Source organism: Coccinella septempunctata, chromosome 1 (assembly GCF_907165205.1).
Source record: "Coccinella septempunctata chromosome 1, icCocSept1.1, whole genome shotgun sequence".
Taxonomy (NCBI): domain Eukaryota; kingdom Metazoa; phylum Arthropoda; class Insecta; order Coleoptera; family Coccinellidae; genus Coccinella; species Coccinella septempunctata.
In genome coordinates, this window is record NC_058189.1 from 29,860,102 (window position 1) to 29,878,495 (window position 18,394).

The 18,394-nt window shown below is 35.9% G+C and overlaps 1 protein-coding gene across 3 annotated transcripts in view; it reads right to left on the reverse strand.

Moving 5' to 3' along the window:
• The window catches only part of LOC123318393 (dynein axonemal heavy chain 8-like), a 1,393,903-nt gene that overhangs the window by 813,722 nt on the left and 561,787 nt on the right, over positions 1-18,394 (reverse strand). For 2 of the 3 annotated variants that reach the window (XM_044905013.1, XM_044905005.1), the window contains exons 30-32: positions 967-1,172; positions 690-910; positions 382-530 (exon numbers count right to left, since the gene is read on the reverse strand). The exons of the other annotated variant lie outside the window; for it this stretch is intronic. In XM_044905013.1, the coding sequence (XP_044760948.1) occupies positions 382-530; positions 690-910; positions 967-1,172 (576 nt within the window). The remainder of the gene's footprint in view (positions 1-381; positions 531-689; positions 911-966; positions 1,173-18,394) is intronic. 3 annotated transcript variants of the gene reach the window in all.

Sequence of the window (18,394 nt, forward strand, 5' to 3'; positions counted from 1 at the left end):
TTACTACACGTAAAATATATTTTTCTGAACCGCCATAGAGTCCTCTACACCCTGGCTCAATATTATCCATTCATTACGCCACACCCTGTATATGAGAATAATGATAGGTCGGAAAGGCATGTAAATCATGAATTTTGGAGCTGGCTTGGAGAGGCGGCTTAGCCTCTCTTGCCTCCTCTGTCAATCTGCCCATGATATCACTTCAATAGTTTTTTGCTTTTGTTAGAAACAGACGGCAATCAGAAGTAATCAACTGGTGACATTATTTTTGGTGATGCAATGTGCCTGCAGATCATTATGTGAAATGTGTTGTTTATTAGAAATTCACTCCTCTATGCTTTGCATAAATCTCTCTCACTTCAAAAATAATTGAAATCTTACCTTGAATATCCGACCAAGCCCACGGAAATCCATTTGATCAGAACAATTGAATACAACAACAAATTTCCCGAGTGTTCGTCCCATATCTTTTGTCGTTTCCGTTTTACCAGTACCAGCAGGACCAGCAGGTGCACCACCCATATTGATCCCTGAAAATAATTCCGACAATTTCCGGATTGTTATTCAATAAGCGACTACTAAGTTTCATTGTTAAAAATATTTCAAGTAAAGTGCTATCTAATGATGGTATAACATAAAAATGCTGAAAATAATATAAAAATTTTAAAAAATCTATAATATCGCCTTACAAATGGCTTGTGCTAGAGTGATGTAACATCTGTCAGTGAGTGGGGTGATGGCTAATCTCTCAGTTATTCCTAAATACTCGTTCTGGTAGTCAAAAATGACATCAGTTATCTTGACTTGCACTTCGTCAGTGTCTTCATAATAATAGAATCTAGATTGCTTCTGCCATTCGAAATCCTGTGGAGTTCTCACTTTTAGTCGAACCATATCATCGAATATATCCCTGAATAATATAATTATTTAAGAAAAATGAAGGAATTTGAGAAATTAAGAGCTCACTTCTGATGAACATGTATCGTAACCATCGTTTCGAATTGAGTTCTTCTCAATTTTGTTAAATCCTTCGAAGTTAAATCAATGAGAGAATTCAACAAATCTAAGAATCTCTGATTGGTTGCTTTCATTATTGTCTTGTCAATTCTCGATCTCTTTATTGCAGCTTCGGAATCTTTGGTCCACAATATCTGAACTCCTACGAGTCCAGCCTAGAGGAAGACAAAATATATAATGTGATGCTATTTATCGAAAGTAAATATATATATATATATATATATATATATATATATATATATATATATATATATATATATATATATATATATATATATATATATATATATATATATATACATATATATATACATATATATCTAGGTTAAGGGAGTAGTGACTCAGGTATCTGATGTAATAAATGTGAACTCTTTTTTCTTTACCGAGCTTTCGCAATTAATTTATTGCATCCTCAGGGTTTCTAAAAAATACAGATATACAATAGTTGAATTGACAAACATAAAGGAGTCGGTTCTCACCGAAAACGAGATTTTTTCAATAAAACACATTGAGAATTTCGTCCAACGAAACATACAAGGTCGCGTACAGGAATGTCTTTGATACACAACTAACATCCAAATATCCAATATTGGATATTTGGATGTTAGTTTTGTATGTGTGTATCAAAGACATTCCTGTACGCGACCTTGTATGTTTCGTTGGACGAAATTCTCAATGTGTTTTATTAAAGAAATCTCGTTTTCGGTGAGAACCGACTCCTTTATGTTTGTCAATTCAACTATTGTATATCTGTATTTTTTAGAAACCCTGAGGATGCAATAAATTAATTGCGAAAGCTCGGTAAAGAAAAAAGAGTTCACATTTATTACATCAGATACCTGAGTCACTACTCCCTTAACCTAGCAGATATTAAAAAGAAAAGGCTCTTAGTTCTGTTAACTTATATTTATATATATATATATATATATAATGAGGATAAACTCAGACGCATACCACCCGACGATATGAATATCGACAAGTGTTACGATCTGAATTGAGCTAGCCAATTTGTCATCGTCAAGGCCCCCAAATGGAGTACGCTCCACCGAAGAAAAGCAGATGCTGACCATGGTTTCGGCCTCATTTGGCCTCATCAGAGCAACATAGCATTTTTCCACGGTGGAGAACGTTTGGAATTGATGGAACTTTATTCAATGTTGTCATGTTCTAGTGGGTATAATTTATTTACCCACAGCGCCATCCAACATGAAACGGTATCCGATTCAATCCCCCCCAGATAGAAACCAAGACGAAGACAATAGCATATGTCCCATATTTTCTCTAATTCAGTACGCCGGTTCGCTTTTGCGAACGTCGGACGTATGATGAGAAGTCTGAGACGCGCTCGTTCGCGGCAGAGTACGATGCCGGCGGTACAATAATAAGGAATGATCGCGCCTAAACAGGGAGGCCTCCCTGTTTACTGAATTAGAGAAAATATGGGACATATGCTATTGTCTTCGTCTTGGTTTCTATCTGGGGGGGATTGAATCGGATACCGTTTCATGTTGGATGGCGCTGTGGGTAAATAAATAATACCCACTAGAACATGACAACATTGAATAAAGTTCCATCAATTCCAAACGTTCTCCACCGTGGAAAAATGCTATGTTGCTCTGATGAGGCCAAATGAGGCCGAAACCATGGTCAGCATCTGCTTTTTTTCGGTGGAGCGTACTCCATTTGGGGGCCTTGACGATGACAAATTGGCTAGCTCAATTCAGATCGTAACACTTGTCGATATTCATATCGTCGGGTGGTATGCGTCTGAGTTTATCCTCATTATTTATTCTTGCCTCCCTGTTTAGGCGCGATCATTCCTTATTATTGTACCGCCGGCATCGTACTCTGCCGCGAAACGAGCGCGTCTCAGACTTCTCATCATACGTCCGACGTTCGCAAAAGCGAACCGGCGTACTGAATTAGAGAAAATATGGGACATATTATTATTATTATTATTATTATTTATTGTTGAAGAGTAGAGGTAAAAACCTATAAACTCACAAGCTCACAAAAATTAAAAAAAAAGTAATAGTCCACCAATAAAGACATAAAAAAAAAGAACACTTCACAAATTACTCCCACAAAGCTTCCAACGATCGTAGCGGTTTTTGAAGTTGTTTACACTGCTGGACTCAACCACCGATCTGGGCAAACCATTCCACTGATCGAAGACCTTGTTCGACAGAAAGTTTTGACGTACAGTAGTCCTAAAAGGTTCCTTGGCCAGCTTATGAGGATGTCCTCGTAGATTACCTCTATTGAACCTGTACAGATGACGCAGATCGACTCCGAATTTATTATTAATGGCACGGTAAGTCACTATCAAGTCGCCTCTCGCACGACGATCCTCAAACGATCCCAAGCCAAAAATTCGCAGCCTGGCAGCATAGTCCGGTCGACTGTGGGCAGAAAATGGAATCCTAGTGCACCACCTCTGGACCGACTCAAGTAGACTCCTATCACTCTGAAGAGTCACCCACCAAGCAGGACCGGCGTATTCTAGAACTGGTCTCACGTAGCTTTCGTATAACAATTTCATTGTCTGGATGCTGCAGGAACTGAAAGATCTTTGAAGCATGTAAGTTATTCTTTTAGCTTTAGCACAGACAGATGAGATATGCTGTGACCAGTCCAGATTAGGAGTGACAATCAGCCGTAAGTCTCTCTGCGTCTCAACTACGTTGAGAGTCCTTCCAGCAAGTGTGTACGGTATATGAGGGTTTCCCCTTCCCATGTGCAAGACAGAACACTTGTCAATGTTGAGTGGCAACAACCAGTCCCTCGTCCACTGAACGATAGCGTCGAGATCGAGCTGCAGCTGATTGGTATTTAATGACGGTACTCCGTATATTTTAGTGTCATCGGCATACAACAGGCACTTGGATCCAAAAAAAACCAGGAAAGTCGGCCGTATAGAGTAGAAAAAGGATAGGTCCAAGAACCGATCCCTGCGGCACACCACTTAGCACATCCGCCGCCGTCGATGAGAAATCTCTGCCAACCCTAACCTTAAAAGTCCTTTGACTTAAAAAAGATTTTATCCAGAGTAACAAGCGGCCACGTATTCCAGGGTGTTCTAATTTTTTGAGCAATTGTTTGTGAGGTACACGGTCGAAAGCTTTCGAAAAGTCTAGATATATGACATCTATTGGAATTCCCTTGTCGAGCGCTCCACTCCAATCGTTTACTGCAGAAAGGAGATTAGTGAGGGTTGATCGACCTGGAACGAAACCGTGTTGTTTTTTTGGGATTAAGTGGTTAGAATCAGCAAACTCCAAAATTTGATCTGCCAATATACGCTCGAATACCTTGGCGACTGTTGAGACCAAACTTATGGGCCGATAATTGGTGGGCAAGGTCTTATCTCCACCCTTGTGAATCGGAGTTACAATTGCTGATCGCCAGTCAGATGGTAATGTAGAAGTTTGGAAAGATCGCTCGAAAAGAAGGCATAGAGGCTTTGCGAAACTCTTGGAACAACGAGAAAGTAAAAGCGGTGTGATCCCATTGGCACCTGGAGCAGAGGAAACATCCAGATCCGATAAATGACTTTCCACAAGTTCTTCAGAAAAGATTACATCGTCCAAGTCGAAAGGACAGCGAGGGGAGTTAACTGGAGGTATGCTGGAAGTAATCTCACTCGAGAAGTGGGAAACAAATGAATCAGCAAGAACATTAGCAGACTCGAGTGTACTTGAACAAAGATTGCCGGAGCCATCACGAACTACCGGGATAGAGATCTTGCCATTGAGATTGCTACGCACATACTTGAAAAATCTTTTTCTATTGTTGGGTTTAGCAAGGTTATGCTCGAACTGTTTTTTGGAGGATGAGATTGAAGAAGATACGTAATTGGAGTAACGTCGATGATTCTGATAATCTGTTATGCTGCCACCTCGAATAAAACGCTGCCATAGACCCCGTTTGATCTTTAGGGCCCTAACAATATCCCCGCCGATCCAAGGCTTCAATGGGTTATGCTCGGAAGTGATCCAGTTTGTATTATTAGCAACCACACTATCCACGATTCTCAGAAACTGGGTCCACATATCATCCATATCACTACAATCCTGAAAAGTATCAGACCAATCTACATTTAGTAGATCTGCAGAAACCTGTTCGTAGTTTATTTTCTTGTATTTTTTGTCCTGCAAGCTTGAAAGTATGTCGTTATAAAATTGCAATTGCGTCATCAGCAGAACATGGTCAGATTTACCGAGAGGAGGCAGGTATTGTATATCAGATAAAAGATCAGGATCAGAAGTAATGAAAAGATCTAAAGTAGAAGGTACTTGACCCTGTCTATATCTAGTTGGTTGAAAAATCACTTGTTGAAGTCCTGAATTCAAATTTCTCTCAGAAACTCAACGAGTGCCATGTCACTCGTACTTAGTCTAGGCCTATAAATGCATGCCAGCGTAAAGGAAATGTTAGAATTGGAGATGTCAATGAAGAGATTGTCAACACCTGACCAGTCTTTATGGAAAGTGGAAATTTTGAATGCGTTGACAATAGAGTTGTTCAGATAGAAACATACTCCGCCATGTCCAACTGTACGAACACTATCCTGACAAAAAATGGTGTAACCAGGAATGTGACAAATAGAATCGGTAACTGAGGAATGTAGCCAAGTCTCCGTTATCAATAAAATCGAGGGTTTGTGGGTGTGAACAATGGACAGAAGTTCACTAAACTTGGACAGCAAAGATTGAGCATTGGTGTAGATTACAGGCCAAGTGGTTAGCGTGGGCGGTTTTTTGAAGAAGATAATTTCTTGGATTTTTCATCCGTGACTATAGTCGGCTTTCCTTTAAGATATCTTATAGTCAAATGCTCCTCCCCCCGCTCACTTCTGCTCCTCAGATCTTTTCGCACCTCATCCAGTTCATCCAACTGCTTCCTCGTCATGTCACTCCGAACAATCACCTCACGAAACTGCGCGCTGCCATGCAGGGATTTTTTATTACGGAGAATCCTCCTGACAGTCTCACTATTAGAAAAAGAAACCTTCAACCACTTTGGTTTATCAGAAATCTTGCCTGGTATACGTTTGAACTATGTCATGAATTCACTAGCAGCCGGATGTACGTGATCTATAACGGCTTTAACGTTTCTCTCATCCTCCGTGCTCCCTGTTAGATTGAGCAGCAAAATGTTGTGCGATTTTTCTATGCGATCGACAATCTCAGGAACATCCACATGCTATTGTCTTCGTCTTGTTTTCTATCTGGGGGGGATTGAATCGGATACCGTTTCATGTTGGATGGCGCTGTGGGTAAATAAATAATACCCACTAGAACATGACAACATTGAATTAAGTTCCATCAATTCCAAACGTTCTCCACCGTGGAAAAATGCTATGTTGCTCTGATGAGGCCAAATGAGGCCGAAACCATGGTCAGCATCTGCTTTTCTTCGGTGGAGCGTACTCCATTTAGGGGCCTTGACGATGACAAATTGGCTAGCTCAATTCAGATCGTAACACTTGTCGATATTCATATCGTCGGGTGGTATGCGTCTGAGTTTATCCTCATTATTTATTCATGTATCCCTGTTTAGGCGCGATCATTCCATATTTTATATATATATATATATATATATATATATATATATATATATATATATATATATATATATATATATATATATATATATATATATATATATATATATATATATATATATATATATATATATATATATATATATATATATATATATATATATATATATACAATAGGTAAAATTTTTCTTGTGCTATATTTTATATATTTTAGGTGCAATTTTCTTGGGTTTAGAGCACAATAAAACTTCAGGTATTCAGATTTTATTACTTGTAATCGACATATGTTTCGGCGTATATAAGCCTTTTTCAAGATTATGAAATAGGTTTGGCTGGGACATTTACATCTAAAAATACATTTAAAATCAGTCATAATTCTTCATCACGTGCACATTAAATTACTGTTTTATCTGTAATCTACAAATTATCAATTTATTTACAATAAAATTACGAAATTTATTGGATCTGTCAATTTGAATTTGTTATTATTTCATTTTTGACCACCTAGTTTTCCAATCGATCACATGAGATGCCATCTGTGTGCTTGTATGAATAAATAAATATGGTATTGAAAGTTATTATTTCACTTTGATTATGTTTTACGTTTAGAATCACAGATGTCATCTCAATACAAGTTTTATTTTATTTAAGTATACTATGGTAAACCTTTGATAAACTTTTTAGGTCGGTTCTGTCGTTTATAGAGTTTTTTTCTTTTGAATATATATATATATTTTATATATATTAGACTGATTCAAAAAAATCGACTTTCTTTTTTTTCGAGAAACACACCCCTTATTATCTTCAGGGCACTGAAAAATGACGTCTGTGAAAATATTAGTCCAAAAACTTATTATTTAGAGGTCGCTCATCGAGGATTTCTATTTTCCCTACTAATAGCAGGGAAAAAAAATTATTTCTAGTTAAAAAATTCCAGTTCGCAAACCAATGGACGGATTCTATTGAGCGATATATTTTTATGTAGGGAGTTAGGTGCTCTACAAAAACTGCCACTTACAATTTTTCCATAAAACGGCTTTTCGAAAAGTTATTAGAGCTCGAAATTAAATTTTTGTCGAAGTAGCTCTTTTTACTCGGATATCGGGAAGAAATTATTGGAATTTACTTTGACAATCAGGAAATCGTTCTCGAAAGTTACAATTGATATGATTTTATTTAGATTTAATTCATTTATGACATCCCCAAATTGTCAACCTCAACAATTGTTAGGGAGTTAGTGTTTCATACTCTTCAGAATCAAATTATTTAGCATCTCTTATTTCTCATTAACTTGGGTCAGAAAGAATGATTGGTTTTGTGCCCTCTTTCAGATTAGTGTTTGATCTTAAACTCGTTACTTGTCTTCAGTTTCATTCATAATACAATTTTGTGTATTCATTATTTTTGCAAACCCAAAATGGCTGCATTCACAAAATTCTCGCTATATGATTTCATTGGAGAAGACATTTTGTAGTGAAAGTAACATATAGATGATAGGATCTTTCTGTTGTTAACAATTCAGCGGAGCGAGTTATTGGTTTAATTGAATGCAATAATTACTAAAAGAAGAATGAAGAATAAACAGTTACAGTTTCTTTTACAATTGATAAACGAACATCGTCATCGTTTTCCGGATTGCAACAAAAAAAATTGAAATTATCTGTTTAGAACATATTATGTATTATAGATGTTGAATATACCAACACCAATATTATTTTTCACAACCGAATAAATGCTTTCTATATGCGACTTATATCTAATATCATTAAACCTACCAATCCCACAAATATCGAGACATTTGTTGAAAAATTGATAGTTCACTACCTATTTTGTGATAGTGGCTATTTTGGATTTATAAAAATAATGAATACACAAAATTGTATTATGACTGAAACTGAAGACAAGTACTGGGTTCAAGAACAAACACTAATCTGAAAGAGGGCACAAAACCAATCATTCTTTCTGACCCAAGTGAATGAGAAATAATAGATGCTGAATAATTTGATTCTGAAGAGTATAAATTTCTAACTCTCTTACAATTGTTGAGGTTGACTATTTGAGGATGTCACAAATTATTAGAATCCACATAGAATTATATTAATTGTATCTTTCCAGAACTATATTCTGATTTTCAAAGTAAATTTCAATAATTTCTCCCCAATATCCGAGTAAAAACAGCTACTTCGACAAAATTTTATTTCAAGCTCTAATAACTTTTCGAAAATCCGTTTTATGGAAAAATTATATGAGACAGTTTTTGTAGAGTACCTAATTCCCTACATAAAAATATATAGCTCAATAGAATCCGTCCATTGGTTTGCGAACTGGAATTTTTTAACCAGAAATGAATTTTTTTCACCTGCTATTAGTAGGGAAAATAGAAATCCTCGATGAGCGACCTCTAAATAATAATATTTTCACAGACATCAGTTTTCAATGCCCCGAAGATAATTAGGGGTGTGTTTCTCGAAAAAAAAGAAAGTCGATTTTTTGAATCAGTCTAATATATATATATATATATATATATATATATATATATATATATATATATATATATATATCTGGGTCAAAATCACCAAGGTGGCAAATTCCACATTCTCTTTTATGATGAATATACCTAGCAGCCATTACTTTGATAATCCGCCCAAATTATCACTCAACTTGTATATGAACTATATTCACTTTGGCAGAGCATAGAATTGAATAGTTAAGTAGTAATTTCATTTTTAAATTGAGCTATCGCATAAAACAATCATTCCGGGAACGTTTTTTTGATGTTGATAATAAAATGGGGGGATAATCTAAGTAATTTTTTCCTCTCTGTCCAAGAGCAGTAGTGCGCAGTTAATAATCTAACACTGAAAAACTTTAATGAAATCCCAAGCAAAAACATTGAGGAGCAGGAGATCGCTATGAATTGAGATTTATGATTGTTTCTTGGTATTGAATTCTGCCAATATCCTAATATCGCCGAATTATATACAAACAAATAATCTGTAGGTATGAGGAACCCTATTGATTTTAATATAACCAGATGCTGTTCTTGAATATCTGAAATAATACAGTATAATTTGAGTTTTGGGTGATGTTCCCGGAAATGACGACGTGTTCACAGAATGATGTATGTGTTCCGCAAATGACGATAAAGATAAAATGTAAAATTATTGAATCATAAGCAGATATTTAGATGTCATATTTATACATTTGGTTCATTCTTAATTATTAATCATTCTAAAGTCATCAACCTTTACGTTTTTAGCTTTATTTACACACTTCCATTGAAAGTATGCCACAGAATCTGTATCATCACCTGGCTCAAACTTTGGATTTTCAGAGTTATCACATAAACCATTCATAGAGTCATGGGAAGTTATATCGCAACTATAAAATCCATGATATTTCTCTCAACACCTCCGTACTTGATATTTTGTAAGTTTTTTAATTTGTTCAGTTTGAGTTCGAAACTTTCATGCTTGACACATAAACAAGTTTCTCTATCCCTTAATCTTGGGGCAACTACCCAAAATGTTTTTGCCCTTAATAATATTGAATAGGACAAATTTATTGCAGCTCCGTTGAGTAATTTTGACATCAGTTCTTTAACGGAGAAACGGTGTAGTTTTTTTTTTCTTGATGCCTCTCTTCTTCACGAAATCTCTTTTGGCTGGGCACATCCTACTAACGTCATCCCTTTCGAAGAAATATTCAACTTTTTGTTGAACTTCCGGCTTCAAAACCATCTTACGCATTTTTGTATCACACACAGAATCGATGAACTGTTTCTTTGTTTTGGCAAAAAAGTCTTAGTCATTTTTGGAAAACTTCCCTCTCTTTAGAATTTTTTCTTCGAAGTACTGCCTTTGTCTTTCAATTGCGTAGTCATTACTTCGTTGAATAAGAGAGTCTTGCGTATTTCAGGAGGATCGTCGATATTTCCTTGCAATGCATCTACTTTGCTTTTCGGTGTTGTTGTACCTGAGTTTTCTCTTGTCCTCTTTTATTTACGTTTAATTTCAGCTATCATTTTATCCTGCCGCATTATTTTGCGGTATGCTTTGGATCTATCTTTCCGCACAATTTTTCTTCCCAATGACGTTTTCCTCACTGATAGTGTTGAGCTGCATCATCATTGGAATGTGAAGAATTATTTTTCATTATATTTGATTATGCTTTCTTCTTTTTTCTGTATTTTTGTGATGTTTCCTTCAAAATTTTTCTCTGCTTTCGCTTTACTCTCTCAGTCATCTCAGCATGTAGTATGCTCTATCCTTAGCCCTTTTAATATCTCTATCATTCTCAGTCATCTTATCTAAAAATTTCTTTTTTCTGGCATAAGCCTTTTCTAGATTTCGCAAGTAAGATGAACTATTTTTCTTGAGTTGTTTTTTCGTACGTTTTTTTTATTTTCTTCAGACTTATGAGACTCCATATAGCTGAAAAATTAAACATTTATTAAAAACCGAGTTTAAACCATACAAAATGAATTAAATGATCAATGGTTATAACATATACCATTTTGGCAATCAAATAGTCATCTCGGGAACATCATAGTCATTTCGAGAACGCTCCATCAAGTCCGGGAACGTTCCCGAAATGACCGTTCCCGTATTGATTTTTTCAAATACGAACCCCATTTTCTTACGTCAGTCATTTGCGATATCGCGTTTGGCTTGGTTTATGTAAAATATTTGAAGTAAGTATTCGTTACAAACACAATAAAACATATATTGTTTAATACACATAATAAATGAACGCGTTCCCGGTATGATGACCTATTGATGTACGGTCTATAAAAAATGAATCGAAAGGTACTTACCATTTATTTTCAATTATTTAGATGAAAACCTCACTAGACAGTCACTTCCTTTAGACCTCCTACGACACTGGACCACATCTAATGTAAATACTGCGTTAACAAACATAGTTTTTTCGGGCGATCAAAAATGTTCACTGAAATGACGCTCTTATTGTCGGACATGATATTTTGTATCGATTTTCTTTAATTCAATTTTTTTCTTCAACAAAACCCTTAATTACTTGATTTAAGATACAATTTTAGGCCAATGAGAAAGAAAACTTTTCTAATTTATTCCATTTTATGAATATTCACGATGTTAGTTTCCAAAGATTGCTATTCCGGACACGTTCCCGAAATGATTTTTTGTACGTATTTCTTCAAATAATGATGAATATGTTTCATTTTTGAAGTAAAATATATTATGTATAGTTAAAATGAACACAGGTGTGAATTTACAAATTATAATTTTTTTGGAAAAAGGTAGAATTCAGTGATTTATTTTCTGTCAAAGGTAATTTTCCACCTTGGTGATTTTAACCCACATATATATATATATATATATATATATATATATATATATATATATATATATATATATATATATATATATATATATATATATATATATATATATATATATATATATATATATATATATATATATATATATATATATATATATATATATATATATATATATATATATATATATATATATATATATATATATATATATATATATATATATATATATATATATATATATATATATATATATATATATATATATATTTAGACCGAGTACATTTTGGCATCCCCCCCATGTTAAAATCGCGGTAAGAGTGGCATCCGATATACGGATGCCACTTTACTGTCAGCTGAAAATCACACAGAACGGCTCGTTATGACATCCTCTACACGTTGCGACGACAATTGGCTGGATGCCAAATTTGGCCGAATCAGAACATCCTTTATGTTGGAGGTTCAAGCTGATCGAGTTTGGTGGCGCTCTCGTCAGTATCTTGTATATTATCTGTATACAGGGTCTTTCACGAGGAACCTCACCCATATTTATACGGGAAACTACTGAACGTATTTTCATGAAATTCAGCACTTACAAGTATTTCACGATGCTGATGAAATCTAAAATATTTTCAAGGCATGAGCACCTCCGGTTTTTCCGGAAATGACGTCAACTTCCATTTTTCGAATTAGAACACCATTTTTTTATTGCAGAAATAGATTCCTTAGAAAATTTCAAGTTATTTTGATGTAACATTTTTCAGTTTTGGTTGGAAAATTCTCTCTGAGCGGGAAAATTCGAAAAAAAAATCGAAAATAGAACGTCGCTGAAACAAGAATAACTTCGAGCTTTTTGGATGGAAAATTTTCATTTTTGGGATTTTTCAAGATGTAAGATTGATGTATCCACTTTAAAAATCGAAATCGCGATTCATGATACAGGGGGTAAAAAAATCGCTTTCAAATTTAGCGATGACAAAATCGTGAAAAATCAATTTTTTCAAATTAGAACCCCATTTTTTTATGGCAGATATTGAATCTACGTTGAAAAATAATGTGAGTGTATGCATCACACCCTTGCCCTAAAGTGGCTATTTTCTGAGTTATTCACAAGAAACTGTTTTTCGTCTTGAATTTTCAGCTATTTCTTTTCCCTTCACGCCAAAAAGATGAAATTTTCAGGAACTGTTCTTAAACCATGTTTTAGATTTTACTACCCTAATATGCAAGAGAAAAAAGTTACAGGTTGTTCCTAAATAGATGGCGAATTTTGATTCGAATTTGTATCGGAAACCTCTTTATTTCAACTAATCGGCCATCGGTTTTCTCTCCAGTGATAAATAAATAATTCCTTATGAACCATATGCAAAAACTAACCATGTTTTACATTCTTTTTTTTTTTATGATAGATATCAATAATTACATCTGCCAAATTCCTCTTTATTCAGTAGCATTTTGTGTTCACTATTAATTTGGTGATAATTCGTATTAAGTTATAAAATCGATCACTATGCCTAATTTTACCAATGAAGATTATTTAAATCTCATTCTACTTCATGGAGAATGTAATAAAGTTGTAGATAGAACGATTCGACTGTTCATTGAGAGGTTTCCTGACCGACCCAGACCAACGAGAGATACCATTAACAGAACCATGACAAACTTGAGAGATGTCGGATCTTTCGTTAAGAAAAATATTGTCTACTCAACTCCCCTGACTGATAAAGAGGACTGCATAGAACGAGTCAGTAATGCGTTCAGGTTTGTTTAGATTTTTAGATTCATAGTTTTGAAACTCAATTTGGTTTTCAAACACTTTTGCAGATCTCTTTCTCCCGATGAAATAAGAAGAGCAACGCACGAAGCATTCCTGAGACATATAAATAAATGTCTAGAAATTAACGGTCAAAATTTTGAGCATCTTCTCTAGTTATAACAGCGAGAGTTTGCCATGGTTCTCCTAAAGGTAACTTGAAGTCGGCTTCAAGAAGGGTTGAAAAATCTACAGCATGATTCAAATAACATTTCCTGAAAATTTCATCTTTTTGGCGTGAAGGGAAAAGAAATAGCTGAAAATTAAAGACGAAAAACAGTTTTTTGTGAATAACTCAGAAAATATCCACTTTAGGGCAAGGGTGTGATGCATACACTCACATTATTTGTTAACGTGGATTCAATATCTGCCATAAAAAATGGGGTTCTAATTTAAAAAATTGATTTTTCACGATTTTGTCATCCCTAACTTTGAACGCGATTTTTTCACCCACTGTATTATGAATCGCGATTTCGATTTTTAAAGTCGATTCATCAATCTTACATCTTCAAAAATCCCAAAAATGAAAATTTTCCATCCAAAAACCTCGAAGTTATTCTTGTTTCAGCGGCGCTCTATTTTCGATTTTTTTTTCGAATTTTCCCGCTCAGAGAGAATTTTCCAACCAAAACTGAAAAATGTTACATCAAAATAACTTGGAATTTTCTAAGGAATCTATTTCTGCAATAAAAAAATGGTGTTCTAATTCGAAAAACGGAAGTTGACGTCATTTCCGGAAAAACCGACGGTGCTCATGCCTTGAAAATATTTTAGATTTCATCGTGAAATACTTATTTTTATTTATATTACGGGATAAAGTTACAATATATAATAATAGTACATATAGTGTGTAACCAAATACAGCCTATTGCCGCCTTCCCGTCACCCTCCTCCACACTTCTCTGTTCAGAACGTCCTCAGTATTCAAATCCCGGGCCTCCATTGCCTCCCTGATCGTACCGTTCCAGGATTTCCTCGGTCTTCCCCGTTTCCTTCTGCCAGCAGGAGTCCACTGAAAAATTTGTTTCGGTAACCTATCCTCTTGCATACGAAGGACATGTCCGAACCATTTAAGACTTCTCTTTTCTATACGCTGCAGTACCGTCTCCTCTGCCTTCATGATTTGTCTTATTTCGGCATTTGTCCTTCGTTCCATTCTTGATATTCCGGCACTCCTTCTGAGGTAGTCCATCTCCACTGCCTGAATCTTCCTTCTAGAGTCTGCGTTGAGTGTCCACAGCTCTGAGCCATAACACAGCACCGATTCCACCAGTGTAAGGCCAAGTCGTTTTTTGGTTTTGGAAGATATGTGCCGATCCCACCAAAGACTATTGAGACATCCAATTACCTTCTTGCTGTTTTGAATTCTTGTTCTTATCTCCTCCACACCAATGCCGTCTTTATTGATTGTAGCTCCGAGGTACTTGAACTTGTTAACTTGTTGGATTTGTACATCATTATTGATGAGTACCTCAAAGCGAGCACTGGAGTTGATGACCAGGTATTCTGTTTTCTTCAGACTAACTTGCAGTCCCCATCTCTTGTATTCGTCATACAGTCTTTTGATCATAAACTCCAGATCATAGGAGTCTTGGGCTATCACAACCTGGTCATCAGCAAAGCTAAGGGAGAAGAGAGTTCCATTCCCAATCGGCACTCCCATCCCCTCGCATCTTCTTTTCCACTCTCCAAGTGCTACTTCGACATAGGCATTGAAAAGTAGGAGAGACAAGCTGCATCCCTGCCTTAAACCCTTTGTGGTTTTAATCGGGTACGAGAGTCTATGTCCGATTTTCACATACGATTGATTATCCCTGTACAGTTCCTTGATGAGCTTTACCAATCCCACGTCGACTTCCATAGTTTCGAGAGCTTCCCAGATTTTTTTCCGAGGTATGGAGTCGTACGCCTTCTCCAGATCTATAAATGCTAGATGAATTTCTTGATCTACCATGATCTTTTTTTCCATCAATTGTTGGAGAATGAAGAGGTTGTCTATACAAGATCTTCCGGGCGTGAAGCCGCTCTAACCTTCTGAAATTTTATGGCCGATGCTATCTCTCAACATTTTTTGGAGAATTTTACCAAACAGTCGAGACATCGTACTGTTTATACTCAAGCCCCTGTAACAACCGGGATCATCACGGTTGCCTTTTTTGAAGATGGAGACTACGTGAGACACCTTCCATTCTTCAGGTAATTTATTCTGCTGGCAGCATTGATTAAATAAAAAAGTCAATCGACGTATCAGGTTCTAGGTGCCATACTTCAACAGTTCAGCAGGGATGTTGCCTGGACCAGGAGATCGACCATTCTTCATTTTCTTCAGACCTTGTTCTACATCTATTTCATCTATTGATATAGTATCAACACAATCGTCATTCTCTTCTCCAGTCATGAACTCTGGTCTGCCTTCCACTAATAGATCTGCGTAGTGTTTTCTCCATTTTTCCATGTCCATTTTATCGGATATCTTGTCAGTTTGATTGGTTTTTAGTTGTTTTATTGTTCTCCAGACTTCTGTACTCTGTGCCCCTCCTATCAAACTTTCAACCCGTTGGCATTTTCTCTCCCACATCTCTGTTTTCTCCTTCTTAATTGCCGATCTGACTTCTTTGTTTTTTTGTTTATATTGATCCAAGTTTGTAAGTGTAGGATCTGTTAGCCATTTCTGGTAGAGTTTCTGTTTTTCACTTATAAGCTCCTTTATGTTATCCGTCAGCCACACCGGATTGTCTCTTCTATTCTTCCTTTGTTCTTCTCTCAAGACTTCAGCCGCTACTCTCTTCACTAGCGATTTTATGTTCTCATATTCTTCTTCGATATTGTTGGATATATTCACTTCTGCCAGGGCAGCGTCCAGTCTCCTCTTATACAGCCATTCGATACTCTCATCATGTAGATTGCTGAGTTTGTATCTTATACAATCTTCCTTTTTAATTTCCAATTCAAGTGGTTGTGTTGTTTGCGTATTTTTTGATCTCTTATGAAATGGAACTACCAGTTCAGCAACAACCAACCGATGATCGGAACCACAATTTGCCCCTCTCTTCACTCTGCAGTCTTTGACCTTGATTTTAGATATCTGTCTTTTACTGACATAATCAATAATTGATTTCTGCTGTAGAGACGGTCTCTCTCTTGTGTACCGATGAATTACTTTGTGCTGGAAAAAACCATTTAGAATCTGCAACCCATTCAATTCACATAAATCAATCAGCCTCTCGCCAGAATCGTTCAACACATCCTCTCCAAACTTTCCCACCACCCCACTATCTTCTCTGCTACCTACTCTTGCGTTGAGGTTTCCAATTAATAGTATTTCTTGATTGGGCTTTGCATTCCGCAGAACTTTTGATAGTGCGGTGTAATAAGTATCCTTTAGAGCTTGACTGGAATCGTCTGTTGGTGCGTAAGTGCCTATAATGAGTGTTTCTAGGCCAAATATATTTAAGGTTACGGTGACAATCCTCTCTGATACAGCAACATAGTTTCAGTAGTTTCCCGTATAAATATGGGTGAGGTTCCTCGTGAAAGACCTGTATTTCGGGTTATACATCCAACGGAGGGTCTGGCATCCAGGTCTATGTCTCCAGCCCCCCCAAATTTGAATATTTCACTTTTTTTGACTCTAAAGTTTTGTACTAGTTTTGTACCGAAATGTACCGTTGAAAAAAAGTTTTGTACCCCTAATTAAAGTGACGAAAATACGGTTTTCAGTTCGGGGGGGCCGTAGACATGCTCAACCCCCACTTTTGAAATTGCAATTTTATTGTATTTCAAAGTTTTGTACTAGTTTTGTACCGAAATGTACCGTCAAGAAAAAGTTTTGTACCCCAAGATTAAGGTGTCTTAGGAGGGTTTGAAATTGGGGGGGGTGGAGACATGTTTTCGAAATAATGGGATTTCTGTTTTCGAAACAAGCTAAAACATGAGTACTAGTTTTGTACCGAAATGTACCGTTGAGAAAAAGTTTTGTACCCTAATTAAAATTAAGAAAATACAGTTTTCTGTTTGGGGGTACTGTAGACATGCTCAACCCTCACTTTTGAAAATGCAATTTTTTTTATTTCAAAGTTTTGTACTAGTTTTGTACCGCAGTGTACCGTCAAGAGAAAGTTTCGTACCCAAAGATTAAGGGGTCTTAGGAGGGTTTGAAATTGGGGGGGCTGGAGACATGTTTTCGAAATAATGAGGTTTCGGTTTTCGAAACAAACTAAAACACGAGAACTAGTTTTGTACCGAAATGTACTGTTGAGAAAAAGTTTTGTACCCTAATTTAAATGAAGAAAATACATTTTTCTGTTTGGGGTACTGTAGACATGCTCAACCCTCACTTTTGAAAATGCAATTTTTTTTTATTTCAAAGTTTTGTACTAGTTTTGTACCGAAATGTACTGTCAAGAAAAAATTTTGTACCCTAAGATTGAGGAGTCTTCTTAGGAGTGTTTGAAATTGGGAGGGCCAGAGACATGTTTTCGAAATATTGAGATTTCGGTTCCCGAAACCAGGTGAAACATGTGCACTAGTTTCATACCGAAATGTACCATTGCAAGAAATTTTTGTTCCTTAATCAAAAGAAAGAAAATACGGATTTCAGATAATAAAGATATTGAAATTGCACAGTCTCTAGATAATTCAATTATCCCCACAAATGATATTGAATTTATTCTTTAAA